This window comes from Thunnus maccoyii, chromosome 17, assembly GCF_910596095.1.
Source record: "Thunnus maccoyii chromosome 17, fThuMac1.1, whole genome shotgun sequence".
NCBI lineage: Eukaryota > Metazoa > Chordata > Actinopteri > Scombriformes > Scombridae > Thunnus > Thunnus maccoyii.
The window spans coordinates 4191712-4218990 of NC_056549.1; the positions used below are offsets into that span (position 1 = coordinate 4191712).

Here is a 27279-nt window from a genome sequence, read left to right on the forward strand (position 1 = left end):
TGAAATCAGATCAGAAATATGAGAGTGGTCATCACAAACAACACACGGAAGAATGTTTGGAGCAACCTTAGCAACAAAGGCTACAGTACGGATGGCCATTTATGGGTAAGAAAAACACGTCGGACTTTTAACATGTTTACATCCGACATCATAACAGTATGTAAATAACAGAAAAGCGGAAAAAGCATGATATGTCCCCTTTACCTCTGAAAGTACTTGTGATTGTATTAATACCTGTAATCTGATTTATTTCTGTCCACTTTGCTTTAGGTTTGAAGTGTTTCTTTTTGTGCACAGTTTTAAATTGTCATGTTTTGTTCATTTCTGGTGACTGACAGTTTTGTTGATGTCATCATCATCAATTACACAGTGTCAGAAAGTAGCTGTATGTAGAGTGGGAATCATTCCAGCAACCAAAATCTGTTTCAATGTACATACAGAATGGACATGTGAGTGTTTTAAGATTGACTTTAAAAGACGGGAACCTATCCATTTACTTGTGCTGTGGTGTCTTTAGCCACAGTGCTGTTTCAGTCAATAATCATTGCAATCCCATGATCAGTACTCAGCCAATCACATGAGTGCTAAGCATATATACAGCACCTGTATTATAGGATACAGGATTCTTAATCTATTCTATGACAGCTGTACAATCTGTCAGATGTGTGTTTTCAGCTTTCCAGAGAGTTTTCTGCCTTAAAGAAGCCTCCGCTGTTACGGCTATCAGCTGGTCTCAACATCGAACTGCTACATGACGCACATTTCCTAATTTGGACATCACTCCCAGCGTTGGGGGTGTTCACCAGAGATAAAGCTGAGCTACTGGCACATGCGAAGTGCTCCCAAAGGACTCTCCATAATCTGTTGTTTCCCTTCTCCTTTCCACAAAGTTAGGTTGTAAAAAATAGGCAATAAAAGAAAAGTGCAAAGCAATAATCGCCTTTGAAGTTCTTCCCTACACGTTACACGCTGTACTGTCTCTGTGTTATGGGTGTATAAATAGGTAGAGGTCTGTCTGCAGTGAGGCGATGAGTAAAGTTTTAGTTCAGTAGTCAGCGCAGTCATCTATGATCTGGGAGACTCCAGTTTGAGACCCGGTGTGGGGACCTCCTTCGTAAGGTAGTTTATTCATGAACACTCATTGTAACACTTTTAACTTTCTAAAATTAAAAACGTAATAAAGACAAAAACAGGATTTTTAGGCCTTTTTCCACATTTATTCAAACAAATAATAATAATAACAAATATAGATGCAAATACGAATACCGGGCTCTCTGCACATCCCGAGTAAGTATGTGATAAAATAATATAAAAACAATAAAAAAAGGCTCACAGTCCACCCCCTACAATGTTGAATCCCACGGTGGGGCACATTTGGATGCTATGAAATATTTTCTCAGAACAAGAACTCATTTGACTATTTATGGTGATTATTTTTTCGTTGCAACTTGTAAAACTGAACTGCTGAAAATAACACGTTGTTTTTTAGTCAATATTTATTACTAGAACTTGTAATTTCACTTGTTATAAGAGACAATGATGCTGCCAATTTCATCTATTTAAAATCATACACTGGCTAAGTAATGGATCACCAAATTCTTCTACATCACTTTAATAGAACGATCATCTTAATGCCGAGCAAAGCAAGTCCAACAAAAACTAGAAACAACTACTCAATGTTTGATGATCCTACTGTCCGCTCCCTTACAGACAGAAAACACTCAGCAGGATTTATGAATGTAGCTACATTATGATTAGTCTCATTTCCTCTTCCTCTTTCCTCTCATTTATTGTTAATCGCTGACATAGTTGTAGATCCTGCTGGGATCATCGTCTGCTTCCATCGTCACCGCAGTCTTGACTGTAGAATAAGTCACCTCCTCCTCCTTCACCTGTATAACACAAAGCAGAGGTTTATTTATTAAACAGAAGACTGTTAACTGCAAAACTGTCTACTGTATGTGTGCAAATCAATCCTGATTGTATATTATACATAATATATACTGTATTATTACACCTGTATATGATTGCTGGGCATCTCATTACAAAACCATGGGCATTAATATGCAATCTATCTAAAGATGTTGAATGGGGTTGAGGCTCTGTGCCGGCCATAGTCAAGTTCTTCAACACCAAACTGGGAAAACCATTTCTTTATGGACCCAGCTTTGTGCTCAGGGTAATTGTCATGTTGAAACAGGAAATGTCCCTTCCCAAAATGTTACTGCAAAGTTGAAAGCACACTAAAATATTGCTGTATTCTGCATTATTATTAAAGGGGAACTAATATGCACATTTCCAGGTCTATATTTAAATTCTGGGGCTCTACTGGAATATCTTTGCATTATTTACAGTTAAAAGCTCCTTATTTATCTTATACTGGCTCTTTATGCAGCCCCTCAATTCAGCCTCTGTCTGAAACAGGCTGTTTTAGCCCTTGTCTCTTTAAGGCCCCCCTCCAGATGAGCCCTCTCTTTTCTGATTGGTTAGTTCCCAGAAGCTTTGGCTGGCTCCAGAGGCTACATAAACCAACAGTAGTAGCAGGATTTCTTTTTTTTTTCGTTCTTTATTTGAAATGGAAACTCCTCAAATACATCCAAACATGTCTGAGTCTGAATCTGATGCAAAATATGCAAGGATAAGCAGAGGTAAGTGCAAATGAAGCGTTCAGAGCAGGCTGAAGCCCTTGACATGCAGAGAGCACATTTTTCATATGCTCACCTCAAGTTTTGGAAATTTGACCATGTTTAACATGGACATCCAACATCATAAAAAGCATGTTACGTTCCCCTTTAAGATTTTTCCTTCATTGGAACTCAAGGATCTAGCCCAAACCATCATAAACTGCCCCACATTAAAAGTACAAAAACTGTGTGGACAGGTGTTTTTTATTTTTGGCAATATAGTGTAGATTTTTGATGGGACCATTATTAATGTACAATACATAAAGGGGGGGGGGGGGGGGGGGGGGGTTGGTCACTTACCTTTCTCTTGGAAGTTGTCTTTTGATTGGCATGGTTAACAGTGACATAGGTCAGACTGCCGTCTGGCTCATCCTGAGATTCCTGAGGATCCTGTGGTTTATAAAATATAAACAGAAAGTTCATGTTACCCACCTGTATTTATCAAGTACAGTATTGTTTCCCAACCTATTGTGAAAATACATTTCTTTTTTAATGTGTAACTTAACTTTGCTTTACATTAGAGACAAATACTACTACTACTTACTTAGAGACAAGTACTACAAGTACTTTAAATAGCTGTATTATTGCAGTACAACTTCTGGCCACCAGTGGCAGCACTGAGCACAGATATGCGTCATTGGTGATCTAATGTTTTTACATGAAACTGATGAAAGAAAAGTAAAATTACACACCATCTTAGATTCTACATAGACTCGACCACGGAATTCATCTCCACTTCTCAGTGTAAATCAAGATTTTGTTACTTTACATACATACATGATGTTAATTTAATCCTTGATGTTTTTTTATTTTCTACAGCACTGATGAGCATTAAATGGCACATGTTGCTTGACTCCTGTAGCCACCCAGGACTGTGATACATAATATGGCGTCACTACATCAGGTGTTAACCACCAAGAAACCAAACTCCAATCATGTGAATTTACTTTGTTGCAGCGAGAGAATCCACATTAATTTAAATGAATTGGATTTGGTCTTTGGTGGTTTCAGAGTTATCCGGATAGAGTTTTACTGTGTGATTTAGATACTGTAATTTAATTTTCTAGCATCATGAAACAGGCAAGAGGCTGCTTATGTGTCTGTCTATCATATTAAATATATTTGAAAATACATTTTACTCACAGGGGGATTGACTATTTTTGGAAAATCTGGAACAAAAGGGAAGGTAAAATTTCAAGATTAGTCTTCAAATGTCATCATTCTATACAGTATCAGCCTGATCGCCAGAATAAAACGCTGGCATTGTACCCCTCTGCAAACCACTGATACGTTGAATCTGTATGTTTCAAAATGTTTAATACATAGCATATCAACATTTCAACAATATGTATCATATCAACATTTCTAAAGTGACATAGTTCACATGACATCAATATGAGCTGACTTTCTTATTAGGATGAGGAGGGGTTGGTGGATGGCTAGAAAGTTAGTTAGATGACAGATGAAAGACAGTTGGAAAATAGCAGAGAGCACTGTTCGAGACCACCTGGAAACCAGTGCCTCCCTGTTTCAACCAATAAAACCAGGTGTTTGTGGTGAGACGTCGGGACATTTGCAGCCGTTTTTATTTTATTTTATTGTTTTTTTTTTAACCCAAACCATGATCTTTCCCTAACCCTAACCAAGTGGTTTTTGTGCCTAAACCCAACGATACCTTAACCACAGCACTGTCACATCATAAAATATCATTATTCAAGTGATAATGGCCAACATTGAAATGTACACATTCAACATATGAAATGTAGACATTCAAGGTATCCGTGGTTTGCAGAAACGTACAATGTCAACCTTTTATTCTGGCGATTGCGTTGACAGTATTCATGTTATCATTTACATTGTGGCAATGGAAAGTCAAAAAAAACATTTCAAATCACCATTCTATATCCGTGTGCAAGGTACATTACTAGTTTTGGTACTTAAGCTTCATGCAACACTGTGGAAGTCTTACCAACCAAATTGCAATATTCAGTAAATACTATAAATGATCAGAATCACATATGAACATTAAACAAAGAATAAACACAATAATCAGTGATGTCTAACCAGTGCCAATCAGCCCACAGTCCAGTCAGGAAGCCACAAATGAAATATGCTCTGATATTTGAAAATAAATAGTTGTTGTTATATATGTAAATATGTTAAGTTATTTTAATATAGATTTTATGTCACATAGTTCAGCCATAGCTCAGGCTGAATTGTTACTCATCTAGACTCATATTGAATCATATCTCATTTAACACTTAACTCATATTGTGTATTAAGTATATCATGTTATATTTAAACAAATACTGTACATGCTCTTTTTACTGACCTTCTGTCACTGTGTGTCTCTTTCTGAATTTGATGAAGACAGCAATGATGACGACCACCACCACCACCACCCCGACCACTGCACCAGTGATGATGTAAAGAGAGGGACCTGTGTTCAGAGGATACAATTAACCAATGATATCAAATTCATTACAAAACAAATACTCAAACATGTGACACCTCATCTTAAACTATAGGATCTATTGACACAATACATGAGGTTTATGATTTACATGTGATCAATCAAATACAGTTTTAATACCAGTCTGGTAGACTGAACATTATCTTACCTGTACTGGACTTTTGTGACTGATCATCACTTATCCCACCTGTGAAGACAGGTGTGTAGTGAGCCTCTATCTGGACATTATTCCTTTTATCAACCACCTGGCAGGTGTATCTCCTGTTGTGGCCACTCTGACGCTTCACAGTCAGAACAGAAACACAGTTTGTCTGTCCGATAAACTCGTATCCGACACCTTCACCAAGCAGCACAGTGCCTGTTTCATTCACCCAGCAGATGCTGTTCCATAGACAAGGACGAAGGCCGCTGTATCTCAGCAGAGAACACTCTAATGTGACTTTACCGTCTGACTTTGCATCAGCATCTGGTGGAGATGGAAAGACTGAAAGAAAAAAGGAAAAACTGTTACTGTTACTGTTAAAACTTTTTTCATGTTTATACCAAACTAGTGTCAGTGTTGCTGGTTTAACATGTAACTTGTAATATCAGGGGAAAATTCAGTTTCACTGAAAAGAACTGAAGTGAAATGAAGGAAAACTAAGCTGAACTGAATCAGGACCTATCCATGGTGTTTCCTTGAATAAGACAAGCTGGCTCAAGCTGAAAATAAATACGTTACAAATAACCTGTAGTGTTTACTAGCCAAAAAAATAACAACAAATGAACTCTGGGTCTCTGCAGTGGTGGATGGGGACAAAGTATAACTGAGGTGAAGGGGAATGCCTGATTGGACAAATCAAAATAATGACTTTGTGATGACAATAGATGAAGGATCACCAAGAGTATTTTAATTTTTCGTGTGGGGAAAATGAATGACTGTATCAAATGTCATGGTGATCCATCCAATAGTTGCTGAGATATTTCAGTCTGTGGCCAGACCAACTGACTGACGGACACTGCCATCCCTTGAAGCTTGTGTGGCTAAAAGTGAAGCAAATACATATTTATGACAAAATATTAATAGCTGAAATAAATATTTTCATGTCTGTATCACCTGTACTGATCGTTTGTACACTTATAATAATTTATTTCTGTCACCTTCACCTCTGACCACCTCAGCATTGTGTCACCATTCAAAAGGAGGGTTTTATACTCTACTTCTACTCCCCCTTAGTTTGGGAGAGCCCCGTCATACTGAACCCTCCACCTGAACTTGGAAACAGAGTTGGGGTGGACAGGGTGAAGGTGTAGTAGCTGGTTAGAGATTAACCTCTGTGCACCTGTCAGCTGACAACATCTGGCACCACATGCCATCTGAATTAAACATAATTTAACTATTTAATCTCAGTGATAAATGAGACTCACTTGTCATAATACTTAAATGCACATGACTGTCCGATTTAGAACTCAGTCGACAGGTGTATAAACCAGCATCCTCTGCAGTAATGTTGTTGATGACCAGAGAGCAGTTGGTGTCCAGACTCATCCTGGCAGCTCGGGCTGAGTTCTTCACTATATTTCCATTCTGAACCAGATCAAATGTCTGAGACGGATCTCTGCTGTAAAGCCAGTTAACTGTGGAACAAACTCTGTCAGAGGATGAAACATCGTCACAGGGCAGAATGACATCATCTCCAGGTCTGTGGTAGAAATGGATGACTCCACTGATGCCTGGTTGAAAGAAATCACATGTTTTGTAAGAAATGACACATTATATTTAAAATCATCTGCATTTTACATTACCTACGCCATCTAGTGCTGGTGTTTATAGGACAGAATCGTCCAAATGAGTCAAATCAAGTAGATATCTTTCAACGTTACAGTCTTTTTAGTGGCAAAGTCCCTCTTTTTGTTACTATACTTCCACTGCAGCTCAACAGGGAAACACTGTCCGAGGAAACACAAAGAGGGAATTTGATGCTAAAAAGACTGTAAATGTGTCAGATATCCACTTGATATGACTAACTCAGACTGCTGAAGCCTCATATAAGCTGCACATCAACTTTTAAATGACTGTGTGGACACATTGTGGATTTTCGCCTCCATCACTTACATTGAAAGCACATTTGAAGGGGATCTTTTAATAGCCAGTATAAACAGGAGGAATGATTCCAGCGAGGAAAACCTCTTTCACTGTTCATATGGACACCTGACTGCTGTTTTAAGACACACTTGAACAATTGTGAACTTGTCCTTTAAAGGAACCACAGAGAGAACAGAGCGTGAACAGACTATTTGATCTAGTTTATATACATGTGAAAATACATGTAAACCTAAACTGACTCATAATTGCTGTACTTTTTATTCTCTCACACAAATATTTGTATATTTTGTTACATTTTTACATTCCAGAAAGGTTATTAAAGATTATTAAAGGAGCAGCTAAAGCAGAAAAATAGTGGCAAATAGTTCCTAGTAGCAATTTTCTTTCCAGCTTTTATTTAACAGTAATCAAACATTTACATTTAAATAATAAAACACTGCTTTACCTTCAAACTGAAGCACCAAAATAAGAATTAATTCCAGTAGAGCCATTCTCCATCAGCAGGCAGAAGTTGTCTGCCGTTTCTCCTCTGCTACAGATCTGTTTGTGATGGAGCTGTTTCCTCTTTCTGGTTGACTTTCTGAGTAAAAATGACAACATCACCACCCAACCTGTTGTAAGTCCTACAGAGTAATGAGTTACAACACTTCTGTTTGTGTGTTGTACATTCAGACAGCAGAACAAGAGACTCAATTATAACAAACTTGTTTGTCACAAACTGCTGTTGTGTCATTTTGGAAATTATGAATAAATTCCTTTTTAAGAGCAACCTACCTCGTTACTTTGATAGACTTCTTGAACAGAACAACACAAACAGTTAATAATATAACTAATGCCATGTTTTAAATGATTGACGGTGCATTCAAGGTGACTTGACTGAACAGACATACACATCATATACTACAGATGTAGTTTATCCAAAAATCGACAGCAGATTCTACAAATATCTTCATTCTGTCCATGTACAATCTTTTTCTGAAGTGAAATCTTGTATCTCCAAATGTAAAGATGCTGAAAACTGAAAGGATTTTTTTTTTAATACAAAATACATATTATGATGATCTAGGTTTACATCAGCATGTGTGTTTTTCCACTGTAATCAAATGCATTTTTATTTCTGTGATGTATGTTCCTCACGCACAGTGCAGAATAATGGAGAGGCTGTAAAAGTTGTGTAATTAAAAGAGGAAGTGCTTGTTTCATGAGAAACCAAAAAAAAATAATCTGTTGAGGTTACGTCAACAAACTATGAAACATATTATAGCAGTAGGATTTCAGTACTTTTCCACATTCTTTACTCAAATGTCATCTTCTCAAATACATTCGTACATGTTCAAGCTGAAATCAGATCTGACATATGAGAGTGGTCATCGCAAACAACACATGGAAGAATGTTTAGAACAACCTTAGCAACAAAGGCTACAGAACAGACAGCTGCTTATGAGCATGCAGGACGACCTGACATCAGCTCATCAGCAGGATAGAAACAAAACGTTCAGATCAGGTTGAGGCCCTGAATTTTGACTTGCAGGGAGCTTTCCTACATATTACGTTCACCTCAAGTTTTGGGACTTTGACCATGTTTAACATCCAACATCATAACAGTATATAAATAACAGAAAACCAGAAGAAGCATGATATGTCCCCTTTACCTCTGAGGGTACTCTGAGGGATTATATAAATACCTGTAATCTGATTTATTTCTGTCCAGTGTTTTGCTTAATGTTTGAAGTGTTTCTTTTTGTGCACAATTGAAAATTATCTGGTGACTGACACTTTTGTTGACGTCACCACACTGACTGTCAGAAAGTAGCTGTGTTCTAATTTACATTTATATTTTAGACAGATTTTGAGTGTGCTGAGCACGCACACTGTAAAAAATTACATCATGGTATACAGTAAATGTGCTGACAGACACCCACAACAACACTCAATGTAAATCTAAAAACAGAACGGGCAGCTAGCGGACTGTGAGGAGATGTTCACTGAATTTGACAAAAAGTGTTTTGAACAATCTTTCTCCAGAATCATTGACTCAACTTTTAACTTTTTGAACATTTACAGAAAGGGTGGTACGATTTGGTACAAATTATAAGAAAAAACAGAGAACAGTATGTGATGACCCTCTCTGAACAGACTCAGAGTCCTCTACTTGCAGGAGCCTGGTGGGTGGAGTTGGGTCGTCAGGAGGATTCAGCTCACCTGGACTGCCCAGCTTCCATATGAGCTGGAGGCAGTCATTTGCCCTCTCCCCTCTGGCTTCCACTATGTTGATTTTGGTTGTGTTTAGGTTAATTTATCTTTAAGTTATGTACAATAAATTTATTTTTAGTTATACCTCATGTGTGGTCTCCCCTCCTTTGTCCAGCCTTGAGCCAGGTTGTGACAAGTATTAAGTTGATTCAGTAGGTAAATACCCACTCATTTTCTTTAACAGACAGAAAATACTTTTCAGTGAGTGTGTTAACATGCACACTAGTAACCTGGTTTTGATTGTACGTATTCTAGATGTGGCGTTTACATGGAACATGAGAAACCTGGTTATTCTTTTTACACACCCAAAATATGGAACACCTTACCAGCAGAAATGAAAGAGATGACCCCAGCGAGCACCTTTAAAAGCCAAGTAAAACTTCATCTACACAAACTGGCCTTCAATTAACTTCCTCCCCAACATCTACCTACGTATGTTTATTACACTTTGTGCACTTTCACGTGTTATTTTTTAATATATTTTTCATGTTTTATTCTCTTATTTTTAAAGTATCTTAATGTTTTTCTTATTTTTAAATGGATTTGAAGTATTTTAAATGTTTATTTTTAATGTTTTTCTTATGTGTACAACACCTTGAGTTGCAACTACTGCATGAAAAGTGCTATACAGATAAATAATCTTAAACTTGAAAGGGCTACGTAATTTGTTAGTATATGGGAAATACGATCATTATGGAGTTTTTAAGAAAGAATAAAATTTACTAATATATCGTTTGACACAAAAAAAATACACACTGAAAATTATTTTGTCAGTTAAATAATTAAGAGTCTAATTTATTAAGAATTTTTGCAAATTAACAATATTAACATATGAACCCAAATATAATGAGTGGACACTTACCAACTCAACACTTGTACCAAATTGCACCACCCTTTCTGTAAAATGCCCTAAATATGTTTTTTTTGAATATGTACAAATTACTCAGAACATTTTCAGAAAATTAGTATAAAATTAAAGAACCTGTAAAATAAAGAGTGACCCAAACTTTCACCTGTTCTGATATCCTGATGCAGACTGAATGAGGTACACCTTACTATAACTACAGTCTGTTACTGGGACATGGAGCCATCAAAGACCATTAGCACCATCTAGTGGGAGGTTGTTTTGGGGTTTTTTGCAACAAACTACCATCAAAGTATCCAGAGGACATAATGTATTTTATTCCCCTATGACAGAATCATTTACATTTTTATCCAACTGTACATTTAATTTCTGTGTAAGTAAAGCTGTAGTCTACCTTTTTAACCATCTGAACTTTGGTTAAAGCAAAACTGGCTGCTGAAGAGTTTGACTTGAGGAAGGAATTCAGCTTCATGTAGCTTCCTTAAACCATCATAACACAAACCCTTTTTAAACTTACACATTCATGAACATTGCCAAAACGTCTAACAGTGTAAAACATAGGAATGATGTATACTTGTGTATTACTCAGCATATTTTATTACATGCTAAGTATTGTGCTAGCAAAAGGTGGCCTATTTACACTTCCAGCAGACACAGAGCAACAATATCATCCAGTTGGAGTCTTTCTGTCACCTGATCAATTGACTGAACCTGAAACTAAATGTACCTGAAACTAAAACTATGAGCTGAAAGACACAAAAAGCTCAGTAAAGCTGCAGAGCTGGTTTTAATTCTTTGTTGTTTTGTCAACACAAGTGACTTTTTTTTAAATTGCAAGCACTTAAATCTATTTTGTAAATGTAAAAAACATCGAAAACTCTCATTTTATCTCAAAGCTTTGATCACTCATGTAAAATGACATTTTACTTTTTTTTATGTTGATATTAGGTTGTTGATCAGTGCAGTCAGGTAGCAGCAGAAGGTGCTTCTACATTTTCATACTGGACTTCATCGCCATCGTCATGCTCCTGTGAAATACGAAACAACATGTGAGATTATGAAAAAGTGTTTCAAGGGTACAAAATGTTGCAGTTTTTGTAACTCACATTATTTTGGTCAGGTGGTGTTTTGTTCCCTGGAAAAGAAATAAAAGAATAGTAGTTTAAATTCTGAACTTCTGGTGGTTTATGTTGAAAAATGAATACAAAATTATGTTCTGACCTCTGCCTTTGATGAGAAGAACAACAATTACAGTAATCAGGAGAAGTCCTGCAATACGCAGAGTCAACATGACGTAATCCAGAGGAGACCAATCTGTGGTACATCCTTTAGAAAAGCATGTCAGTTAATCATTGAACTAATATTGAATTCCTTGCAGAACAAAATAACCATAATGTATCTGTGGAGAATAAATAATGTTTTCTCTTTTTAATGTTGCTGTTGTGAAGGTACTTGTGCATGTGACCTTTTCACAATCTTAGAGGCAAAGTTTTCTTTTTGGCATTTCAAACCCAGCAGTGTATCTGGTAGGCTGAACATTATCTTACCTGTATTGGACTTTTCTGGCTCATCATCACTTGTCCCTTCTGTGAAGACAGGTGTGTAGTGAGCCTCTATCTGAACAATATTCCTCTCATCAACCACCTGGCAGGTGTATCTCCTGTTGTGACCACTCTGACGCTTCACAGTCAGAACAGAAACACAATTCCTCTGTCTGATGAATTCATATCTGACACCTTCACCAAGCAGCACAGTGCCTGTTTCATTCACCCAGCGGATGCTGTTCCGTTGACAAGGACTAAGGTCGCTGTATGTCAGCAGAGAACACTCTAATGTGACTTTACCATCTCTCTTTGGATCAGCATCTGGTGGAGATGGAAAGACTGAAAGAAAATATTAAAAACTGTTATTTTATCATTGAAAATTTGCTTTTCCTGACTTTTTTTCATGTTTCACTAATTAGTGTCAGTGTTGCTGGTTTAACATGTAACTTGTAATATCAGGGGAAAATTCAGTTTGACTGGAAAGAACTGAAGTGAAATGAAAGAAAACTGAGCTGAATCAGGGCCTATCCATGGTGTTTCCTTTAATTAGACAAGCTGGCTCAAGCTGAAAGTATATTACAAATAACCTGTAGTGTTTACTAACCAAAAAAAAAAAAAAAACAGCATATGAACTCTGGGTCTCATGGTGGATATAGATTTTACCCCAGTGAAGTCCTTGCACCCTTCAATTGGAATTTGACACATTAAAGTGTGAGGTGACTTATTTAAGCACAATTTGGTTAAAAAAAAAAAAAAAGTAATTGACAACAAAGGTATGTGCATGACTTTAGGTACTACATTACACATGCAAAACCTCCTATCTGCAGAATTTTCTGATTGGCAGATTTCACTTTTGATGATGAGAACAAGGAAGGCTGCTCATATTCAGTCTGTCTGCAAGATAATCCCGCCCTTCGTTGTGACAGAAAAGTCACACAACAAAACAAAAAAACAACGCAGAGTCCCTGAGTGTGTAGAGAGGCTGCAGCACGAGTGGGTTATACAATCACTGAACATTCATTTCCAGTGGACAAGGAAGCAAATACACTGAATTTAAGGAATTTCCCACTTCAGAAATTCTGACCCAGGTATACTACAGTAGTAGTAACTATTACATTTACTACATCTGTTTACCTGAAAACAAACTAAATTTTATTTTTAATTTAATTTTAATTATTAACTTAATTTAGAACATTGTTTTGTAGAACCTCTTCCAACTTGCACCAAGTACAAAAGCTCCTCTCTGCACTTTGTGAGGCATTAATATCTAGTCAGTATTGTTAACACATAATATAATAATATAGTCCAAAAACAGTGTATTATGTATTGGGTATCCTTAACAAATAGAATTCTGCGAGAAAACAAGTTTTTTTTAGTTTTCTCAAAAAAGTGCATTTTTCAGATAGGGGGTTTTGCTCTTTGGCCATCGATATCAGGTTTTGTTTTAAGTCACTGTTACAGACAGTGTGAGAACAAGAACATCTACAGCCACAGTTATACCCAGCAGTGCATTCACTGAAATACACTGACAATGCTAACATACAGAGATTCAGCCCATAATCTTTAACATCTTAGTTTGCTAATAAACGCTAAACACGAAGTATAGCTGAGGTGAAGGGGAATGTCTGATTTTGCAGGTTGTAAACCAAACTACTGGACAAATAAAAAAATGTCTTGGTGATGGCAATAGATAAGGGATCAGCAAGATTATTTTAATTTACTGTTTGTGGCGAACGAGACTGACCAACAGTTGCTGAGATATTTCAATCTGGACCAAACTGGTCAGACCACATAACTGACAGACACTGCCACCCCTTGAACCTTGCTGGTAGTGTTACTAAAAATGAAGCAAATACATATTTACATGCTGAAAAGATTCATTACTGAAATAACACACATCTGCATGTATTTATCACCTCTGCATGAGTTTAGGGTACTGATTCTCTTTACACGTATTCTCATTTATTTTCTTCATCTTCACCCTCTCTTCACCCCACCATTTAACTCCACCGATCTGTAACTATGTATATTCTTCACTGCCTCCTAGTGGTTTGGGAGAGCTGAAGTGAACCCTCCACCTGAACTTGGAAACAGAGTTGGGGTGGACAGGGTGAAAGTGTAGTAGCTGCTTAGAGATTGACCTCTGTGCTCCTGTCAGCTGACAGCATCTGGCACCACATGCCATTTAAATTAAACATAGTTCCATTCTTTAATCTCAGTGATAAATGAGACTCACTTGTCATAATACTTAGAAACAAACCAGTGTCATGTTCTCTCTTTCGACAGGTATAGTAACCAGCATCCGCAGCAGTGATGTTGTCGATGACCAGAGAACAGTAAGTATCCAGACTCAGCTTGGTAGCTCGGGTTGACTTTGTCACAACTTTTCCACTCAGAACCTCAAGAGATGTCTGAGATTGAACTCTGTTGTAAAGCCACTTAACCATGGAGCAATCTCTGTCAGAGGATGAGCAGGGCAGAATGACATCGACTCCAGGTGTGTAGTAGAGATAAGTGGGCCCTCCAGCACCAGTAGGACCGCGTGGTCCTCCAACGCCAGGGGGACCGTTTGGTCCTCCACCACGTAGTCCTGGAATGGGATGAAATCACCACAGATTTAATCAAAATAAAGAAAAATGTTGATTCAGATCAAATCTGCTGATCTGATGTTTTGGTTTTATTTTGTTTGTGCTACTATAATTATTATATTGTATTATATTATATTATAAATATTGTAAATATGTAAATATTTGCATCTATCACAACAATGGAATTTAAAGAAATGATTCTCACCTGTCATAATATTTAGATACATAACAATGTCCAGTTCAGGTCTTTGTCGACAGGTGTAGAAACCAGCATCCTCAGCAGTAATGTTGTTGATGACCAGAGAGCATTTAGTGTCCCGAATCAGTCTGGCAGCTTGGGCTGAGTTGTTCACAACATTTCCATTCTGAACCAGGTCAGATGTCTCCGAAAGATCTTTGCTGTAAAGCCAGCTAACTGTGGAGCAAAATCTGTCAGAGGAGGAAACACCGTCACAGGGCAGAATGACATTGCGTCCAGGAGAGTAGTTAAGATAGATAACACCGACGCTTGCTGCAAAGACAAAACACATTTGTTTGTTTTTTTGAGTGACAGATTACACACAAAATTATTACATTATTACGGTAAATATTTAGTAATCACTGATGATTTTTATTTACAATTTCATTTCATTTTCAAAGGGGATACATTGTTTTTTCAATGAAAAATGAATCAGTTGATTTATTTATTTTTATTCAAAAGTGATTTTCAAGTCTATACCTCACAGTTAGCATACATCACAGTTACTGGAATATTTGTATTATATATTGTTGAAATATCACACAGTTAATTAATATAAACAAAGGTTAACTTGAATTACTGACATTTTGGAAAATATGTTTATTCACTTTCTTGCCGCAAGTTTAAAAGAATTGATACCATAATATTCTTCAAGAAATGTTTTGCTATTTTTAAAGAGAACTGTGTGCCAATTCATGCAAGGGTTTCTTCAAGTTAAATGCATACAAAAGTGTTGGGAATGTGACTTTCTTCCTATTGCTTTACCAGAATCTTTCTCCGTCATTCATTTTACTTGTTTTAAATTCTTTCTTCTGTAGACGATTTCAGATGCTTTCAAAAATAATAGGTTGCTGTTATTTTCTTGTAATGTTTGATAAGACCCAAAGTGAGGTTAAACCTGTGGGAAGACGTTCCAAGGTAAGTTGAAAGAGGCTTATTTCAGTTAATCAAGGCTGGTGGTAAGTCTTGACTTATGTCAATTGGAAAAGGGAGGTTCTGTAATGCTTAAAGGCTTCAGAGACCTAGGCGCCGATTTACTGATTGTGTACACATGGTGAAATACTTTCTGAGTTGTCTGAATTTTTGCTTATTAATTCTCAAATTACCACTGAAGTACGCATTCTATGTATTCTATTTTCACTTTATTTTATCTTATTTTCATTGTTATCAAGTGGGTTTTATTTTCCATCTTATGTACAGTGCTGCTTGAAACTTTGTGAATAGAGGGGATTTTCTCTATTTTTGCATAAATGTGACCTAAAACGTGATCAGATATTAACTGCATGACCCACTTACTGTTGAGCTTCAGTTCACAGACGGATACCATGACATTTTCCTGTAGAATTTGCTAGTACAACTCAGAACTCATAGCTCCATCAATGATTGAAAGCCGTCCTAGTCCAGAGGCAGCAAAGGAGGCCCAAACCATGATACTACCTCCACCATGTTTCACAGATGGGTTAAGGTTCTTATGCTGGAATGCAGTGTTTGCTCATTGCCAAACATAACGCATCTCATTCAAGCCAAAAAGTTTGATTTTGGTCTCATCCATCCACACAACATTTTTGCAATCACCTTCTGGCTTATCCAAGTGGTCTTTAACAAACCATAGATGGCAGCAATGTTCTTTTTGGAGAGAAGTGGCTTTTTTCCCTACAACTCTGCCATGCACACCATTGATGTTCAATGTTCTCCTGATTGTGGACTCATGAACATTGACTATAGCCACTGCAAGAGAGGCCTTTAGTTTCGTAGACGTTACCCCGGGGTCCCTTGTGGCTTCCCGGAGTATTACACGCCTTGCTCTTGGTGTGATCTGTGTTGTTTGACCACTCCTGGGGAGGGTAACAATGGAGTTAGATATCTTCCATTTGTACACGATCTGCCTGACAGTTGACTGGTAGAGTCCAAACTCATTAGAAATGGTTTTGTAACCCTTTCCAGCCTAGTGAGTATCAGCAACTCTTCTTCTAAGGTCCTCAGAAATATCCTTTGTTTGAGCCATTGTGAAGCTCAGACTTTAATAGTGAAGACCCATATTTCTCTTCTTTACATAAGGCAGGAGCTCCCAGACTCACATTTGATTGTCATCCCATTGATTGAAACACCCAAGTCTAATTTCCCCTTCAAGTGAATCGATAATTCTAGAGGTTCAAATACTTTTGCCACACACAAATATCTAACATTGGATCATTTATCCCAATAAAGAGTTTAAGGTCTCATTTGTTTAATTGATGTCTCTTTATCTGGTTTTAAGACTTGCATGGAAATCTGATCACATTTTTTATGTCATACTTATGCAGATATAGAGCAAATTCTAAAGGGTTCACAAACTCACAAGCAGCACTGTATATTTACATGTTTTTACATTCATTTTTTTCATGTGAAGCACTTGGTGCATGTAATTTGTTTTGTGGTAAAACACTTTGAGCTGCATTTTTTGTATGAAAGGTGCTATACAAATAAAGTTCTTATAAGAATTATTATTAGTGTTGTTGTTATTAAAGAAGAGGAAGTATCCCCTATTGCAGGTGAAGAAGTTTATCGACAAATGTGCCAGGCATTAAACTATTCATTATGTGATGTCAAAGTTGACATGCTGTAAAAGCTCAGACAAACATTTATATTAAAAAATAAAATCAATGATTTACCTTCAATCTGAAGAGCAAAAATGAGGATTAATTCCAGTGGAGCCATTCTCCGTCTGCTCTTTGCAAACAGGCAGCAGTTTTGTAAGGCTCTCCATCTCTGATACAGAACTGTAGGTGATGGTGAAACTTCCTCTTTGTGGTTGCGATTCTGAGTAAATTTGTGAAACAGCATCAGTCACCTTTGAACTTGTTAAAATATCCAGATGATGAGTGAGATCATTTCTGTAGATATCTGTATATATCCTTCAAACAACAGATAAGCTTATTTCTAGGTTGTTGTTTTTTCAGTCAGTGAATGCCCACATATTAAAACAGAAAACTGGTTTATTGCTATCTCACCCTGCAAAAAAGGAAGAACTGAGAAGAAGAAGTTTTGAAGAAGTTGTGTCCTAAGTTTGATTAGGAAATCACTTCTATGTTATGGTTACGAAAGACACAATGAAACAGCATTATTCAAAGCATTTTACGTCCTTAATTTGATAACTGGGCCTCATGCAGTTGTTTTTTTTTTTTTTTATTGGCCTATTCTTTTCTCTTGGCCTGCATCTATGTCACATGACTGTGACGTTTCTGTCTGTGAAATAAAACCAAAATGGCTGACATTCCTTTTATTCTCATTGCAAAATGCAATATTTTAAGATAGTTTTGGCATTAAAATGCATTTTGATAATATTTCTAGTGAGAAATGTGCATTTTATATCATAATCTTCATTCAGTGAATGTATATGATGTTTTGTTTGTCAGTTATTGCGAAGATTTTTTCAGGCTTTCTATTGTTGCTATGGTAGTTGCTATGGCTGAAACCATGTAGTTGTATGTTGTTTGAATGACTGTCTTTGCAATGTGTACTTATCTGAGCTGTTATGTTATTTGTGTTATTTTATGTAACTGTTTGATGATTTTCTTTCAATAAAAAACATAGATTTTAGAGTGTTGCCCCAGGGATGAATTGAATTAGAAATCCATAATTTGAAGCTTTGTGAGGATGACCAGAGGACCCACCCTGGAACTATTTTTCTCACTGGCACCACTCCCTAAGTACACTCCGAGATCCCTGACCTCGGCAAGTGAAACCACCAGACACTCTGTAATACTGCCCAATACTCCGGCGCCAGGCATGGTGCAAAGGATGGGTGTGAAAGGATAGAGGCTGCTCAGATAGCCTGCCCCCTGCTAGGCCAACTGACAATGATACAAGACATCTCCCTGGCTGGGCCAAGATGGGTTCACCGGCACAGTGGCATAGTGAAAACGTTGTCTAAGGTGGAGAGGCACCCAGCACCCATTCCACAGGGGAGGTGCCGGCAGCCACATTCAAGCAATAAAACTGGGTGAACATAGACAGATGCAACCATGTAGCAGCCACTCAAACCTCTGAGAGGCTGGCTCCCCACGACAAGGCCCAGGAGGTTGCTACGCCCTGGGTGGAGTACGCCCTCATTCCCCCTGGTGCCAGAGCACCAGTCACCTTGTGCGCCTGCTGGATTGTTTCCATGACCCAATGAGACAGCCTGGATTTAGACCCAGGCACTGGGGCTTAAAGCAAAAAACGATTGGTCTGTTTTCCTGAACGCCTCCATTCAGGCCTTCAGGGCTTTGACTGGGCATAACCATGACCCTTCTTGGTCTTCCTCACCCCATTCCTGGGCGAGGCAGAGGTATCGCAACTCCACTGATTGATGCATGTGAAAGTTGAAGAGTACCTTGGGAGGGAATGCTGGATTTGAACACAAGATCACACCCACGTCATCTGGCAGGAATCCACAGCAGCTCTCATCCATCGACAGAGCAGTGACAACCATTTAATGTCTCCAGGGACTCGAAGGGCTCACGCTGTAAGGCAGCCATCATGAGATTCAACATTCTGCTCTGTGGTGCCAGAATCTAAGTGCCTTTCAGGAACTGTGAGATGAGGCTGCAATCACCCTTGGCCATCCTATTACCCCCAACACGAGTGGCCTTGATGGCTGCTACTGTGCCCCTAAGGGTGGATGGTGATTTACTTGCCTCCAGTAGCTCCTGCAGACATTGGAGCACCTCCGGAGCTGTACATGTCAGTGCGTCCACTCAGTTCACCCTGCACCAAGACACAAAGAGGTCCCAGCAATACGAATAAGCTGCCCTTGTCAACAGTGCTTGAGCACTGTGCATGGTCTGAACCACTGACAGTGTGAGCCTAAGCGCCTAACAGACTGGCCCTCTCAGGGGCCAAACCCAGATTTTGAGCCCCTGTAGAAAGGGATGGAACAGGGCCACCTGCACGTGACTCAGGAGGTCCCAGCAAACCAGGAGTTCCCATGGCCTCCTGTCCAAGAGGGGTGCCACCCCTTCCCAGATTGGTATTTGGAAACAGGCATCCTTGAGGTTGACCATTGCAAGCCAGTCGCCAGGATAGCCTGCTTTACCCTTGGTATGGTCAACATTTTGCATTTCAGAGGCCTGAGGAACTTGTTTAGTCCCTAAAACTGCAAAATGATGGACCAACATCATAGCGGCTAACTGATGCTGTGTTGTTTGGACATGGCAGCGAGAACTCTCATGCTATTCCCACCGACTAGGTCGGTTTCAATAGTGGGCAATGTGTGAGTGTTTGTTGTACACAAGGGATGATAAACGGGTGCACTAGCCAGACGAATGCAGAAATACACCCGCAGCACTCCCACACTACACCGAGCAGAGAGGGACACCACACTACCTCTGCCAACTAGGTCAGCGTCGGTAGTGGGCTACACCTGGGTGCGTTAGCAGAGCTGGTCATGCAATATGCTGTACATTACCCCTCTTAATTTTATTCACCCCAAATCAAGAAAGGATACCTATTTACAGAATGGAACAGTAATAGTTTTGAAATAAGATATGAAATTTGAAGTGAAATATTGACTGTACAAAGGAAATATGAGCTGTGGACATATCCTTTGACACACAAAACTGCACACCGAAAGTGTCAGTTAAATAATTGTTAAAAGTCTAATTTATTAATAATTTTTGGAAATTAACTACATATGAACTTAAATATAATGATTGGACACTTATCAACTCAACACTTGTACCAAATTGCACCACCCTTCCTGTAAAATGTCCCAAATATTCACTGATAAATACCTGCAAAACACTTACAACATTGTCAAGAGATTAGTATAAAATTAAAGGACATGTAAAATAAAGAGTGACCCAAACTTTCACCTGTTCTGATATCCTGATGCAGACTGAACGAGGTACACCTTACTATAACTACAGTCTGTTACTGAGACATGGAGCCATCACAGACCGTTAGCACCATCTAGTGGGAGAGAGGACATACTGTATTTTACTTCCTAATGACAGAATCATATACTGTTGATTATTTAGATTTTTATCCATCTGTACATTTAATTTCAGTGTAAGTAAAGCTGTAGTCTACCTTTTTAACATTCTCAACTTTGGTTAAAGCAAAACTGGCTGTTGAAGTTGAGTTTGACTTGAGGAAGGAATTCAGCTTCATGTAGCTTCCTTAAACCATCATAACACAAACCCTTTTTAAACTTACACATTCATGAATATTGTCAACACTTCCAACAGTGTAAAAACATATTAAAAAAAAGCTTGTACTGTATGTAACCTCATGTCTACCTTTTATACAAAGAATGAATGTAAAGAAAGCACTCATAGGAATGATGTACACTTGTGTATTATTCAACATATTTTATTACATGCAAAATATTGTGCTAGCAAATAGCCGCCTATTTACACTTCCAGCAGACACAGAACAACAATATCATCCCATTGGAGTCTTTCTGTCACCTGATCAATTTAAGTTCAATATTAACTCTCATTTTAGCTCTGGTTTGGTCTTTACCATCTCCTGAGAAACATATCTGGCTCTTTGGCTGCTAAATGCTCCACTTTCTTCATCAGCTAGTCACTAACTTTGTCTGCCAGCTGTTTGGTACAGGGCAGGTAGTGTACAGTTGGTTTATCTGAGTTTTTTTTGCTGAAAACAGCTGCTGCTGCTGCTGGAAAGAAGGTTCATGAGAGCTCTAAGACTGAACCTGAAACTAAATGTACCTGAAACTAAAACTATGAGCTGAAAGAGACAAAAAGCTCAGTAAAGCTGCAGAGCTGGTTTTAATTCCTTGTTGGTTTGTCAACATAAGTTGTTTTTTTTTAATTGCAAGCACTTAAATCTATGTTGTAAATGTAAAAAATATCCCAAACTCTCATTTTATCTCAAAGCTTTGATCACTCATGTAAAACGACATTTTACTTTTTTTGCGTTGATATTAAGGTTGTTGATCAGTGCAGTCAGGTAGCAGCAGAAGTTGCTTCTACATTTTCATAATTGACTTCATCGCCATCGTCATGCACCTGTGAAATACAAAACAACATGTGAGATTCTGAAAAAGTGTTTCAAGGGTACAAAATGTTGTAGTTTTTTTTGAAACTCACATTGTTTTCATCAGGTGGTGTTTTGTTCCCTGGAAAATAAATAAAAGAATAGTAGTTTAAATTCTGAACTTCTGGTGGTTTATGTTGAAAAATGAATACAAAATTATGCACTGACCTCTGCCTTTGATGAGAAGAACAACAATTACAGTAATCAGGAGAAGTCCTGCAATACGCAGAGTCAACATGGCGTAATCCAGAGGAGACCAATCTGTGGTGCATTGTTTAGAAAAAACATGTTAGTTAATCATTGAACTAATATTGAATTCCTTGCAGAACAAAATAACCATAATGTATCTGTGGAGAATAAACACTGTTTCCTCTTTTTAATGTTGCTGTTGTGAAGATACTCTTAGAGGCAAAGTTTTCTTTTTGTCATATCAAACCCAGCAGTGTATCTGGTAGGCTGAACATTATCTTACCTGTATTGGACTTGTCTGGCTCATCATCACTTGTCCCTTCTGTGAAGTCAGGTGTGTAGTGAGCCTCTATCTGGACTTTATTCCTCTCGACCACCTGGCAGGTGTATCTCCTGTTGTGGCCACTCTGACGCTTCACAGTCAGAACAGAAACACAGTTTGTCTGTCCCATGAACTCGTATCCGACACCTTCACCAAGCAGCACAGTGCCTGTTTCATTCACCCAGCGGATGCTGTTCGGTCGACAACCAAGGCTTCTGAATCTCAGCAGAGAACACTCTAATGTGACATTTCCGTCTGTCTTTGGATCAGCATCTGGTGGAGATGGCAAGACTGAAAGGAAAAAGTAAAAACTGTTCATTTAAAGTAAAAAAGCTGCATTTCCTGACCTTTTTTCAAGTTTTTTCCTAACTAGTGTCAGTGTATCTGATTTAACATGTGACTTGTAATATCAGGGGAAAATTCAGTTTCAATGGAAAGAACTGAAATTAAATGAAGGAAAACTGAGTCAGGACCTAAGCATGAAGTGTCTTTGTATAAGACAGGCTGACTCAAGCTGAAAATAAATACATTACAAATAACCTGTAATGAACTCTGAGTCTCTTCAGTGGTGGATGGGGACTTTACCCCACTGCCATCCGCACACCCTTTGGTCATATGTGCATGACTTTGACACAAAGTATAGCAGAAGTGAAGGGGAATGTCTGATTGGACAAATTGAAATTGTGACTTTGTGATGAAAATAGATGAAGGGTCACCAAGATTATTTTAATTTTTCTTGTGGGGAACATGAATGACTGTATCAAATGTCATGGCGATCCATCCAATAGTTGCTGAGATATTTCAGTCTGGACCAAAGTGGCCAGACCAGGGTTTTATACTCTACTTCTACTCCCCCTTAGTTTGGGAGAGCCCCCATCATACTGAACCCTCCACCTGGAACAGGAAACATGGAAACAGAGTTCCACTCTTTAATCTCAGCGATAAATTAGACTCACTTGTGATAATACTTAGAAGCACAGCACTGTCCAGTTTAGAACTCAGTCGACAGGTGTAGTAACCAGCATCCTCAGCAGTGATGTTGATGACCAGAGAGCAGTTAGTGTCCAGACTCATCCTGGCAGCTCGGGCTTGTGAGTTCTTAACAACATTTCCATTCTGGACCAGATCAAATGTCTGAGACAGATCTCTGTTGTAAAGCCAGTTAACTCTGGAACAAACTCTGTCAGAGGATGAAACACCATCACAGGACAGAATGGCATCGTCTCCAGGTTTGTAGTAGAAATGGATGACTCCACTGATGCCTGGTTGAAAGAAATAACATTTTGCAGGAAATGACACATTACATTTAAAATCATCTGCATTTTACATTTGCAACCACAGTGAGAGAATATGTCAACCTACGCCATCTAGTGGTGGTGTTTATAGGAGAGAATCGTTTTCATGTATGTCTCAGTTATTCAGTGAGCTGTGGTTTCTTTGGGATTTTTCAAACTATTCTCTAATGTTAAAACCACAGAGTTAATCAAAATAAACCAAAGTTGATCAAATCTGTCATATCTGCTGATCTGTTTTGGTTTGGTTTGTGTGCTTTTACCATTCTGTGTATTATATATACTAACTGTATATTATATTATAATGTTAATATCTGCATATTCTATCACATGGACAGAGTTTAAAGGACAGGTTGGAAATACTTCAAGTCTGTCTTACAACAACAGTCAGGAGCCCAAATGAACATTGACAGGTTTTTCTTACCATAATCATTGCTCCTGTTCATACTGACCACCAGAAGATCCCTTCATAATGCACTTACAATGTAAGTGATGGGGGATAAATCCACAATCCTCCTTCTGTGCAAAAAACTATATTTAAAAGTTTATCTGAAGCTAATATGAAGCTTCAGCACCCAAATGAGTCAAATCAAGCAGATATCATTCAACGTTACAGTCTTTTTAGTGCCAAAGTCCCTCTTTTTGTTACTATACTTCCACTGCAGCTCAACAGGGAAACACTGTCCGAGGAAACACAAAGAGGGAATTTGATGCTAAAAAGACTGTAAATGTGGCAGATATCCACTTGATACGACTAACTCAGACTGCTGAAGCCTCATATAAGCTTCACATCAACTTTTAAATGTATTTTTTCACAAAATGACTGTGTGGACACACTGTGGATTTCCGCCTCTATCACTTACATTGAAAGCACATTTGAAGGATCTTTTAATATCCAGTATGAACAGGAGGAATGATTACAGTGAGGAAAACCTCTTTCACCGTTCATATGGACATCTGACTGCTGTTTTAAGACACACTTGAAAAGTTGTGAACTTGTCCTTTAAAGGAACCACAGAGAGAACAGAGCAAACAGACTATTTGATCTAGTTTATATACATTTGAAAATACATGTAAACCTAAACTGACTCATAATTGCTGTACTTTTTATTCTCTCACACAAATATTTGTATATTTTGTTACATTTTTACATTCCAGAAAGGTTATTAAAGATTATTAAAGGAGCAGCTAAAGCAGGCAAATAGTGGCAAATAGTTCCTAGTACTAATTTTCACACCAACCTTTAATTCATTCATTTTTGTAATCAAAAATTTACATTTAAATAATAAAACACTACTTTACCTTCAAACTGAAGCACCAAAATAAGAATTAATTCCAGTGGAGTCATTCTCTGTCAGCAGGCAGAAGTTATCGGCCGTTTCTCCTCTGATACAGATGTCTGTGATGGCGCTGTTTCCTCTTTGTGGTTGACTGCCTGACTGAAAATGACAACATCACCCACCACCCAACCTGTTGTAAGTCCTACAGAGTAATGGGTTACAACACTTCTGTTTGTGTGTTGTGCATTCAGACAGTTCAGACCACAGCACGCAGCAGCCACAATTATAAGAAACTTGTTTCTCACAAACTGCTGTTGTGTCATTTTGGAAATTACAAATAAAATCCTTTTTTAAGAGCACCCTACCTCGTTACTTTGATAGACTTCTTGAACAGAACAACACAAACAGCTAATAATATAACTAATGCGATGTTTTAAATGATTGACGGTGCATTCAAGGTGACGTGACTGAACAGACATAGACATCCTATACTACAGATGTAGAGAAATGTTTTGGTGTTTTCTTGTTTGTTTTCGTTTTTTTTAGCCTAAGATGTAAAAAAAAAAAAAAAACGTATTAGGATGATCTAGGTTTACATCAGCATATCAGTTTTTCCACTGTAATCAAAAGCACCATTATTTCTGCGATGTATGTTGCTCACGCACAGTGCAGAATAATGGAGAAGCTGTAAAAGTTGTGAAATTAAAAGAGGAAGTGCTTGTTTGGTGAAAAACCAAAAAGAGAATAAAAAGATTATCATCACATTAGCCAATTCTTATTTCCTTACAGAGCATGATCTGTATATATATATATATATATATATATATATATATATATATATATATATATATATATATATATATATAATATACATCAACATCAACATCAACATCAAATTCACCTTATCCATTCTATTCTATTCTATTCTATTCTATTAATCTATTAATCTGGGGCTCTACTGGAATATCTTTGCATCATTTACTGATCCAAAAACTCCTTATTTATCTTACACTGGCCCTAAATGCAGCCCCTCAGTTCAGCCTCTGTTTTAAACAGGCTGTTTTAGCTCCTGTCTCTTTAAGGCCCCCCTCTGTTCTGATTCAACAGCTGTTGGAAGCTGCCCCTCAGCAGGTATCTGCCGTCTGTTGAGGCTACATCAACAAACCATGAAACACCCCATAATAATAGGATTTCATTACTTTTTCACATTTCTTGCTCGAAATGTCAACTTCTCAAGTACATATTCAAGTTGAAATCCGATCTGAAATATGATAAATAAACTCCTTATTTATTTTATATCAATCAATCAATCAATCAATCAATCTTTATTTATATAGCGCCATGTCACAACAGAAGTCATCTCAAGGCACTTTTCACATAGAGCAGGTCAAGACCGTACTCTTTAATTTACAGAGACCCAACAATTCCCCCATGAGCGGTTGGGTTGAGAGAGAGAAAGAGAGAGGGAAAGGGGGAGGGGGGACAGGGGGGGCAGCAACAGCCAGGGAAGGATGCCATCAGGACTGTGAAGGACCGCGAAGGTTCAGCCCGGGACTCAGGTTTTTCTGTGAGATGAGAAAGCACAAAAAAAACTCCGGGGAAGAAGCAAAGTTAGTGACATGCATTGATGTTACATGAATGCATACAGATGGAGAGGAGGAGGAGGAGAGAGGAGCTCAGTGCATCATGGGAAGTCCCCCAGCAGTCTAGGCCTATAGCAGCATAACTAAGGGCTGATCCAAGGCGAGCCTGGTCGGCCCTAACTATAAGCTTTATCAAAAAGGAAAGTTTTAAGCCTACTCTTAAACATAGAGAGGGTGTCTGCACCCCGGACTGAATCCGGTAGATGGTTCCATAGAAGAGGAGCCTGATAGCTGAAGGCTCTGCCTCCCATTCTACTTTTAAAGACTGTAGGGACCACCAGTAAGCCTGCATACTGGGAGCGCAGTGTTCTAGTGGGATAATACGGTATTATGAGCTCTTCAAGATATGATGGTGCCTGACCATTAAGGGCTTTGTAAGTTAGGAGAAGGATTTTAAATTCTATTCTAGATTTTACAGGAAGCCAATGTAGTGAAGCTAAAATGGGAGAAATGTGGTCTCTTTTTCTAGTTTTAGTCAATACACGTGCAGCTGCATTCTGGACCAGCTGGAGAGTCTTTAGAGACTTGTTAGGGCAGCCTGATAATAAGGAATTACAATAATCCAGCCTAGAAGTAACAAAAGCGTGAACTAGTTTTTCTGCATCTTTTAGGGACAGGATGTGCCTGATTTTTGTGATATTACGTAAGTGAAAAAAGGCAGTCCTTGAAATTTGATTTATGTGGGAGTTAAAGGACATATCCTGATCAAAGATAACTCCCAGATTCCTTACGGGGGTGCTGGAGGCCAGGGTAATGCCATCCAGAGCAGCTTTATCATTAGATAATGTGTTTCTAAGGT

At 38.2% G+C, this 27279-nt stretch overlaps 3 protein-coding genes and 1 long non-coding RNA gene across 4 annotated transcripts in view; 1 reads left to right on the top strand and 3 right to left on the bottom strand.

Moving 5' to 3' along the window:
* Positions 1-19755, bottom strand: part of LOC121882767 — a 46075-nt gene extending 26320 nt beyond the window's left edge. The window contains exons 1-7 of the mRNA XM_042391209.1: positions 19597-19755; positions 19390-19459; positions 18994-19099; positions 18755-18893; positions 17383-17530; positions 14699-15004; positions 14142-14495 (exon numbers count right to left, since the gene is read on the bottom strand). Coding sequence (XP_042247143.1) covers positions 14142-14495; positions 14699-15004; positions 17383-17530; positions 18755-18893; positions 18994-19099; positions 19390-19459; positions 19597-19755 — 1282 coding nt within the window. The remainder of the gene's footprint in view (positions 1-14141; positions 14496-14698; positions 15005-17382; positions 17531-18754; positions 18894-18993; positions 19100-19389; positions 19460-19596) is intronic.
* On the bottom strand, positions 1810-11313 carry LOC121882149. The gene is made up of 7 exons (XM_042390187.1): positions 10479-11313; positions 7689-7819; positions 6565-6870; positions 5306-5641; positions 5017-5124; positions 2985-3074; positions 1810-1892 (listed from the first exon to the last, which is right to left on the bottom strand). Exons 2-6 carry the CDS (start codon positions 7732-7734, stop codon positions 3052-3054), a joined length of 819 nt encoding a protein of 272 aa, XP_042246121.1. The 5' UTR covers positions 7735-7819; positions 10479-11313; the 3' UTR covers positions 1810-1892; positions 2985-3051.
* LOC121882171 lies at positions 9502-11395 on the top strand. The gene is made up of 3 exons (XR_006092025.1): positions 9502-9652; positions 9752-9928; positions 11310-11395. It is a non-coding gene; the product is annotated as an uncharacterized LOC121882171 (long non-coding RNA).
* A 1349-nt stretch (positions 19756-21104) lies between the features above and the next one.
* LOC121882146 lies at positions 21105-25274 on the bottom strand. The gene is made up of 7 exons (XM_042390183.1): positions 25203-25274; positions 24860-24996; positions 23222-23527; positions 22227-22556; positions 21923-22015; positions 21808-21836; positions 21105-21726 (listed from the first exon to the last, which is right to left on the bottom strand). The coding sequence occupies exons 2-7, from the start codon at positions 24903-24905 to the stop codon at positions 21664-21666; spliced, it is 867 nt and encodes a 288-aa protein (XP_042246117.1). The 5' UTR covers positions 24906-24996; positions 25203-25274; the 3' UTR covers positions 21105-21663.
* Positions 25275-27279: the final 2005 nt, after the last annotated feature.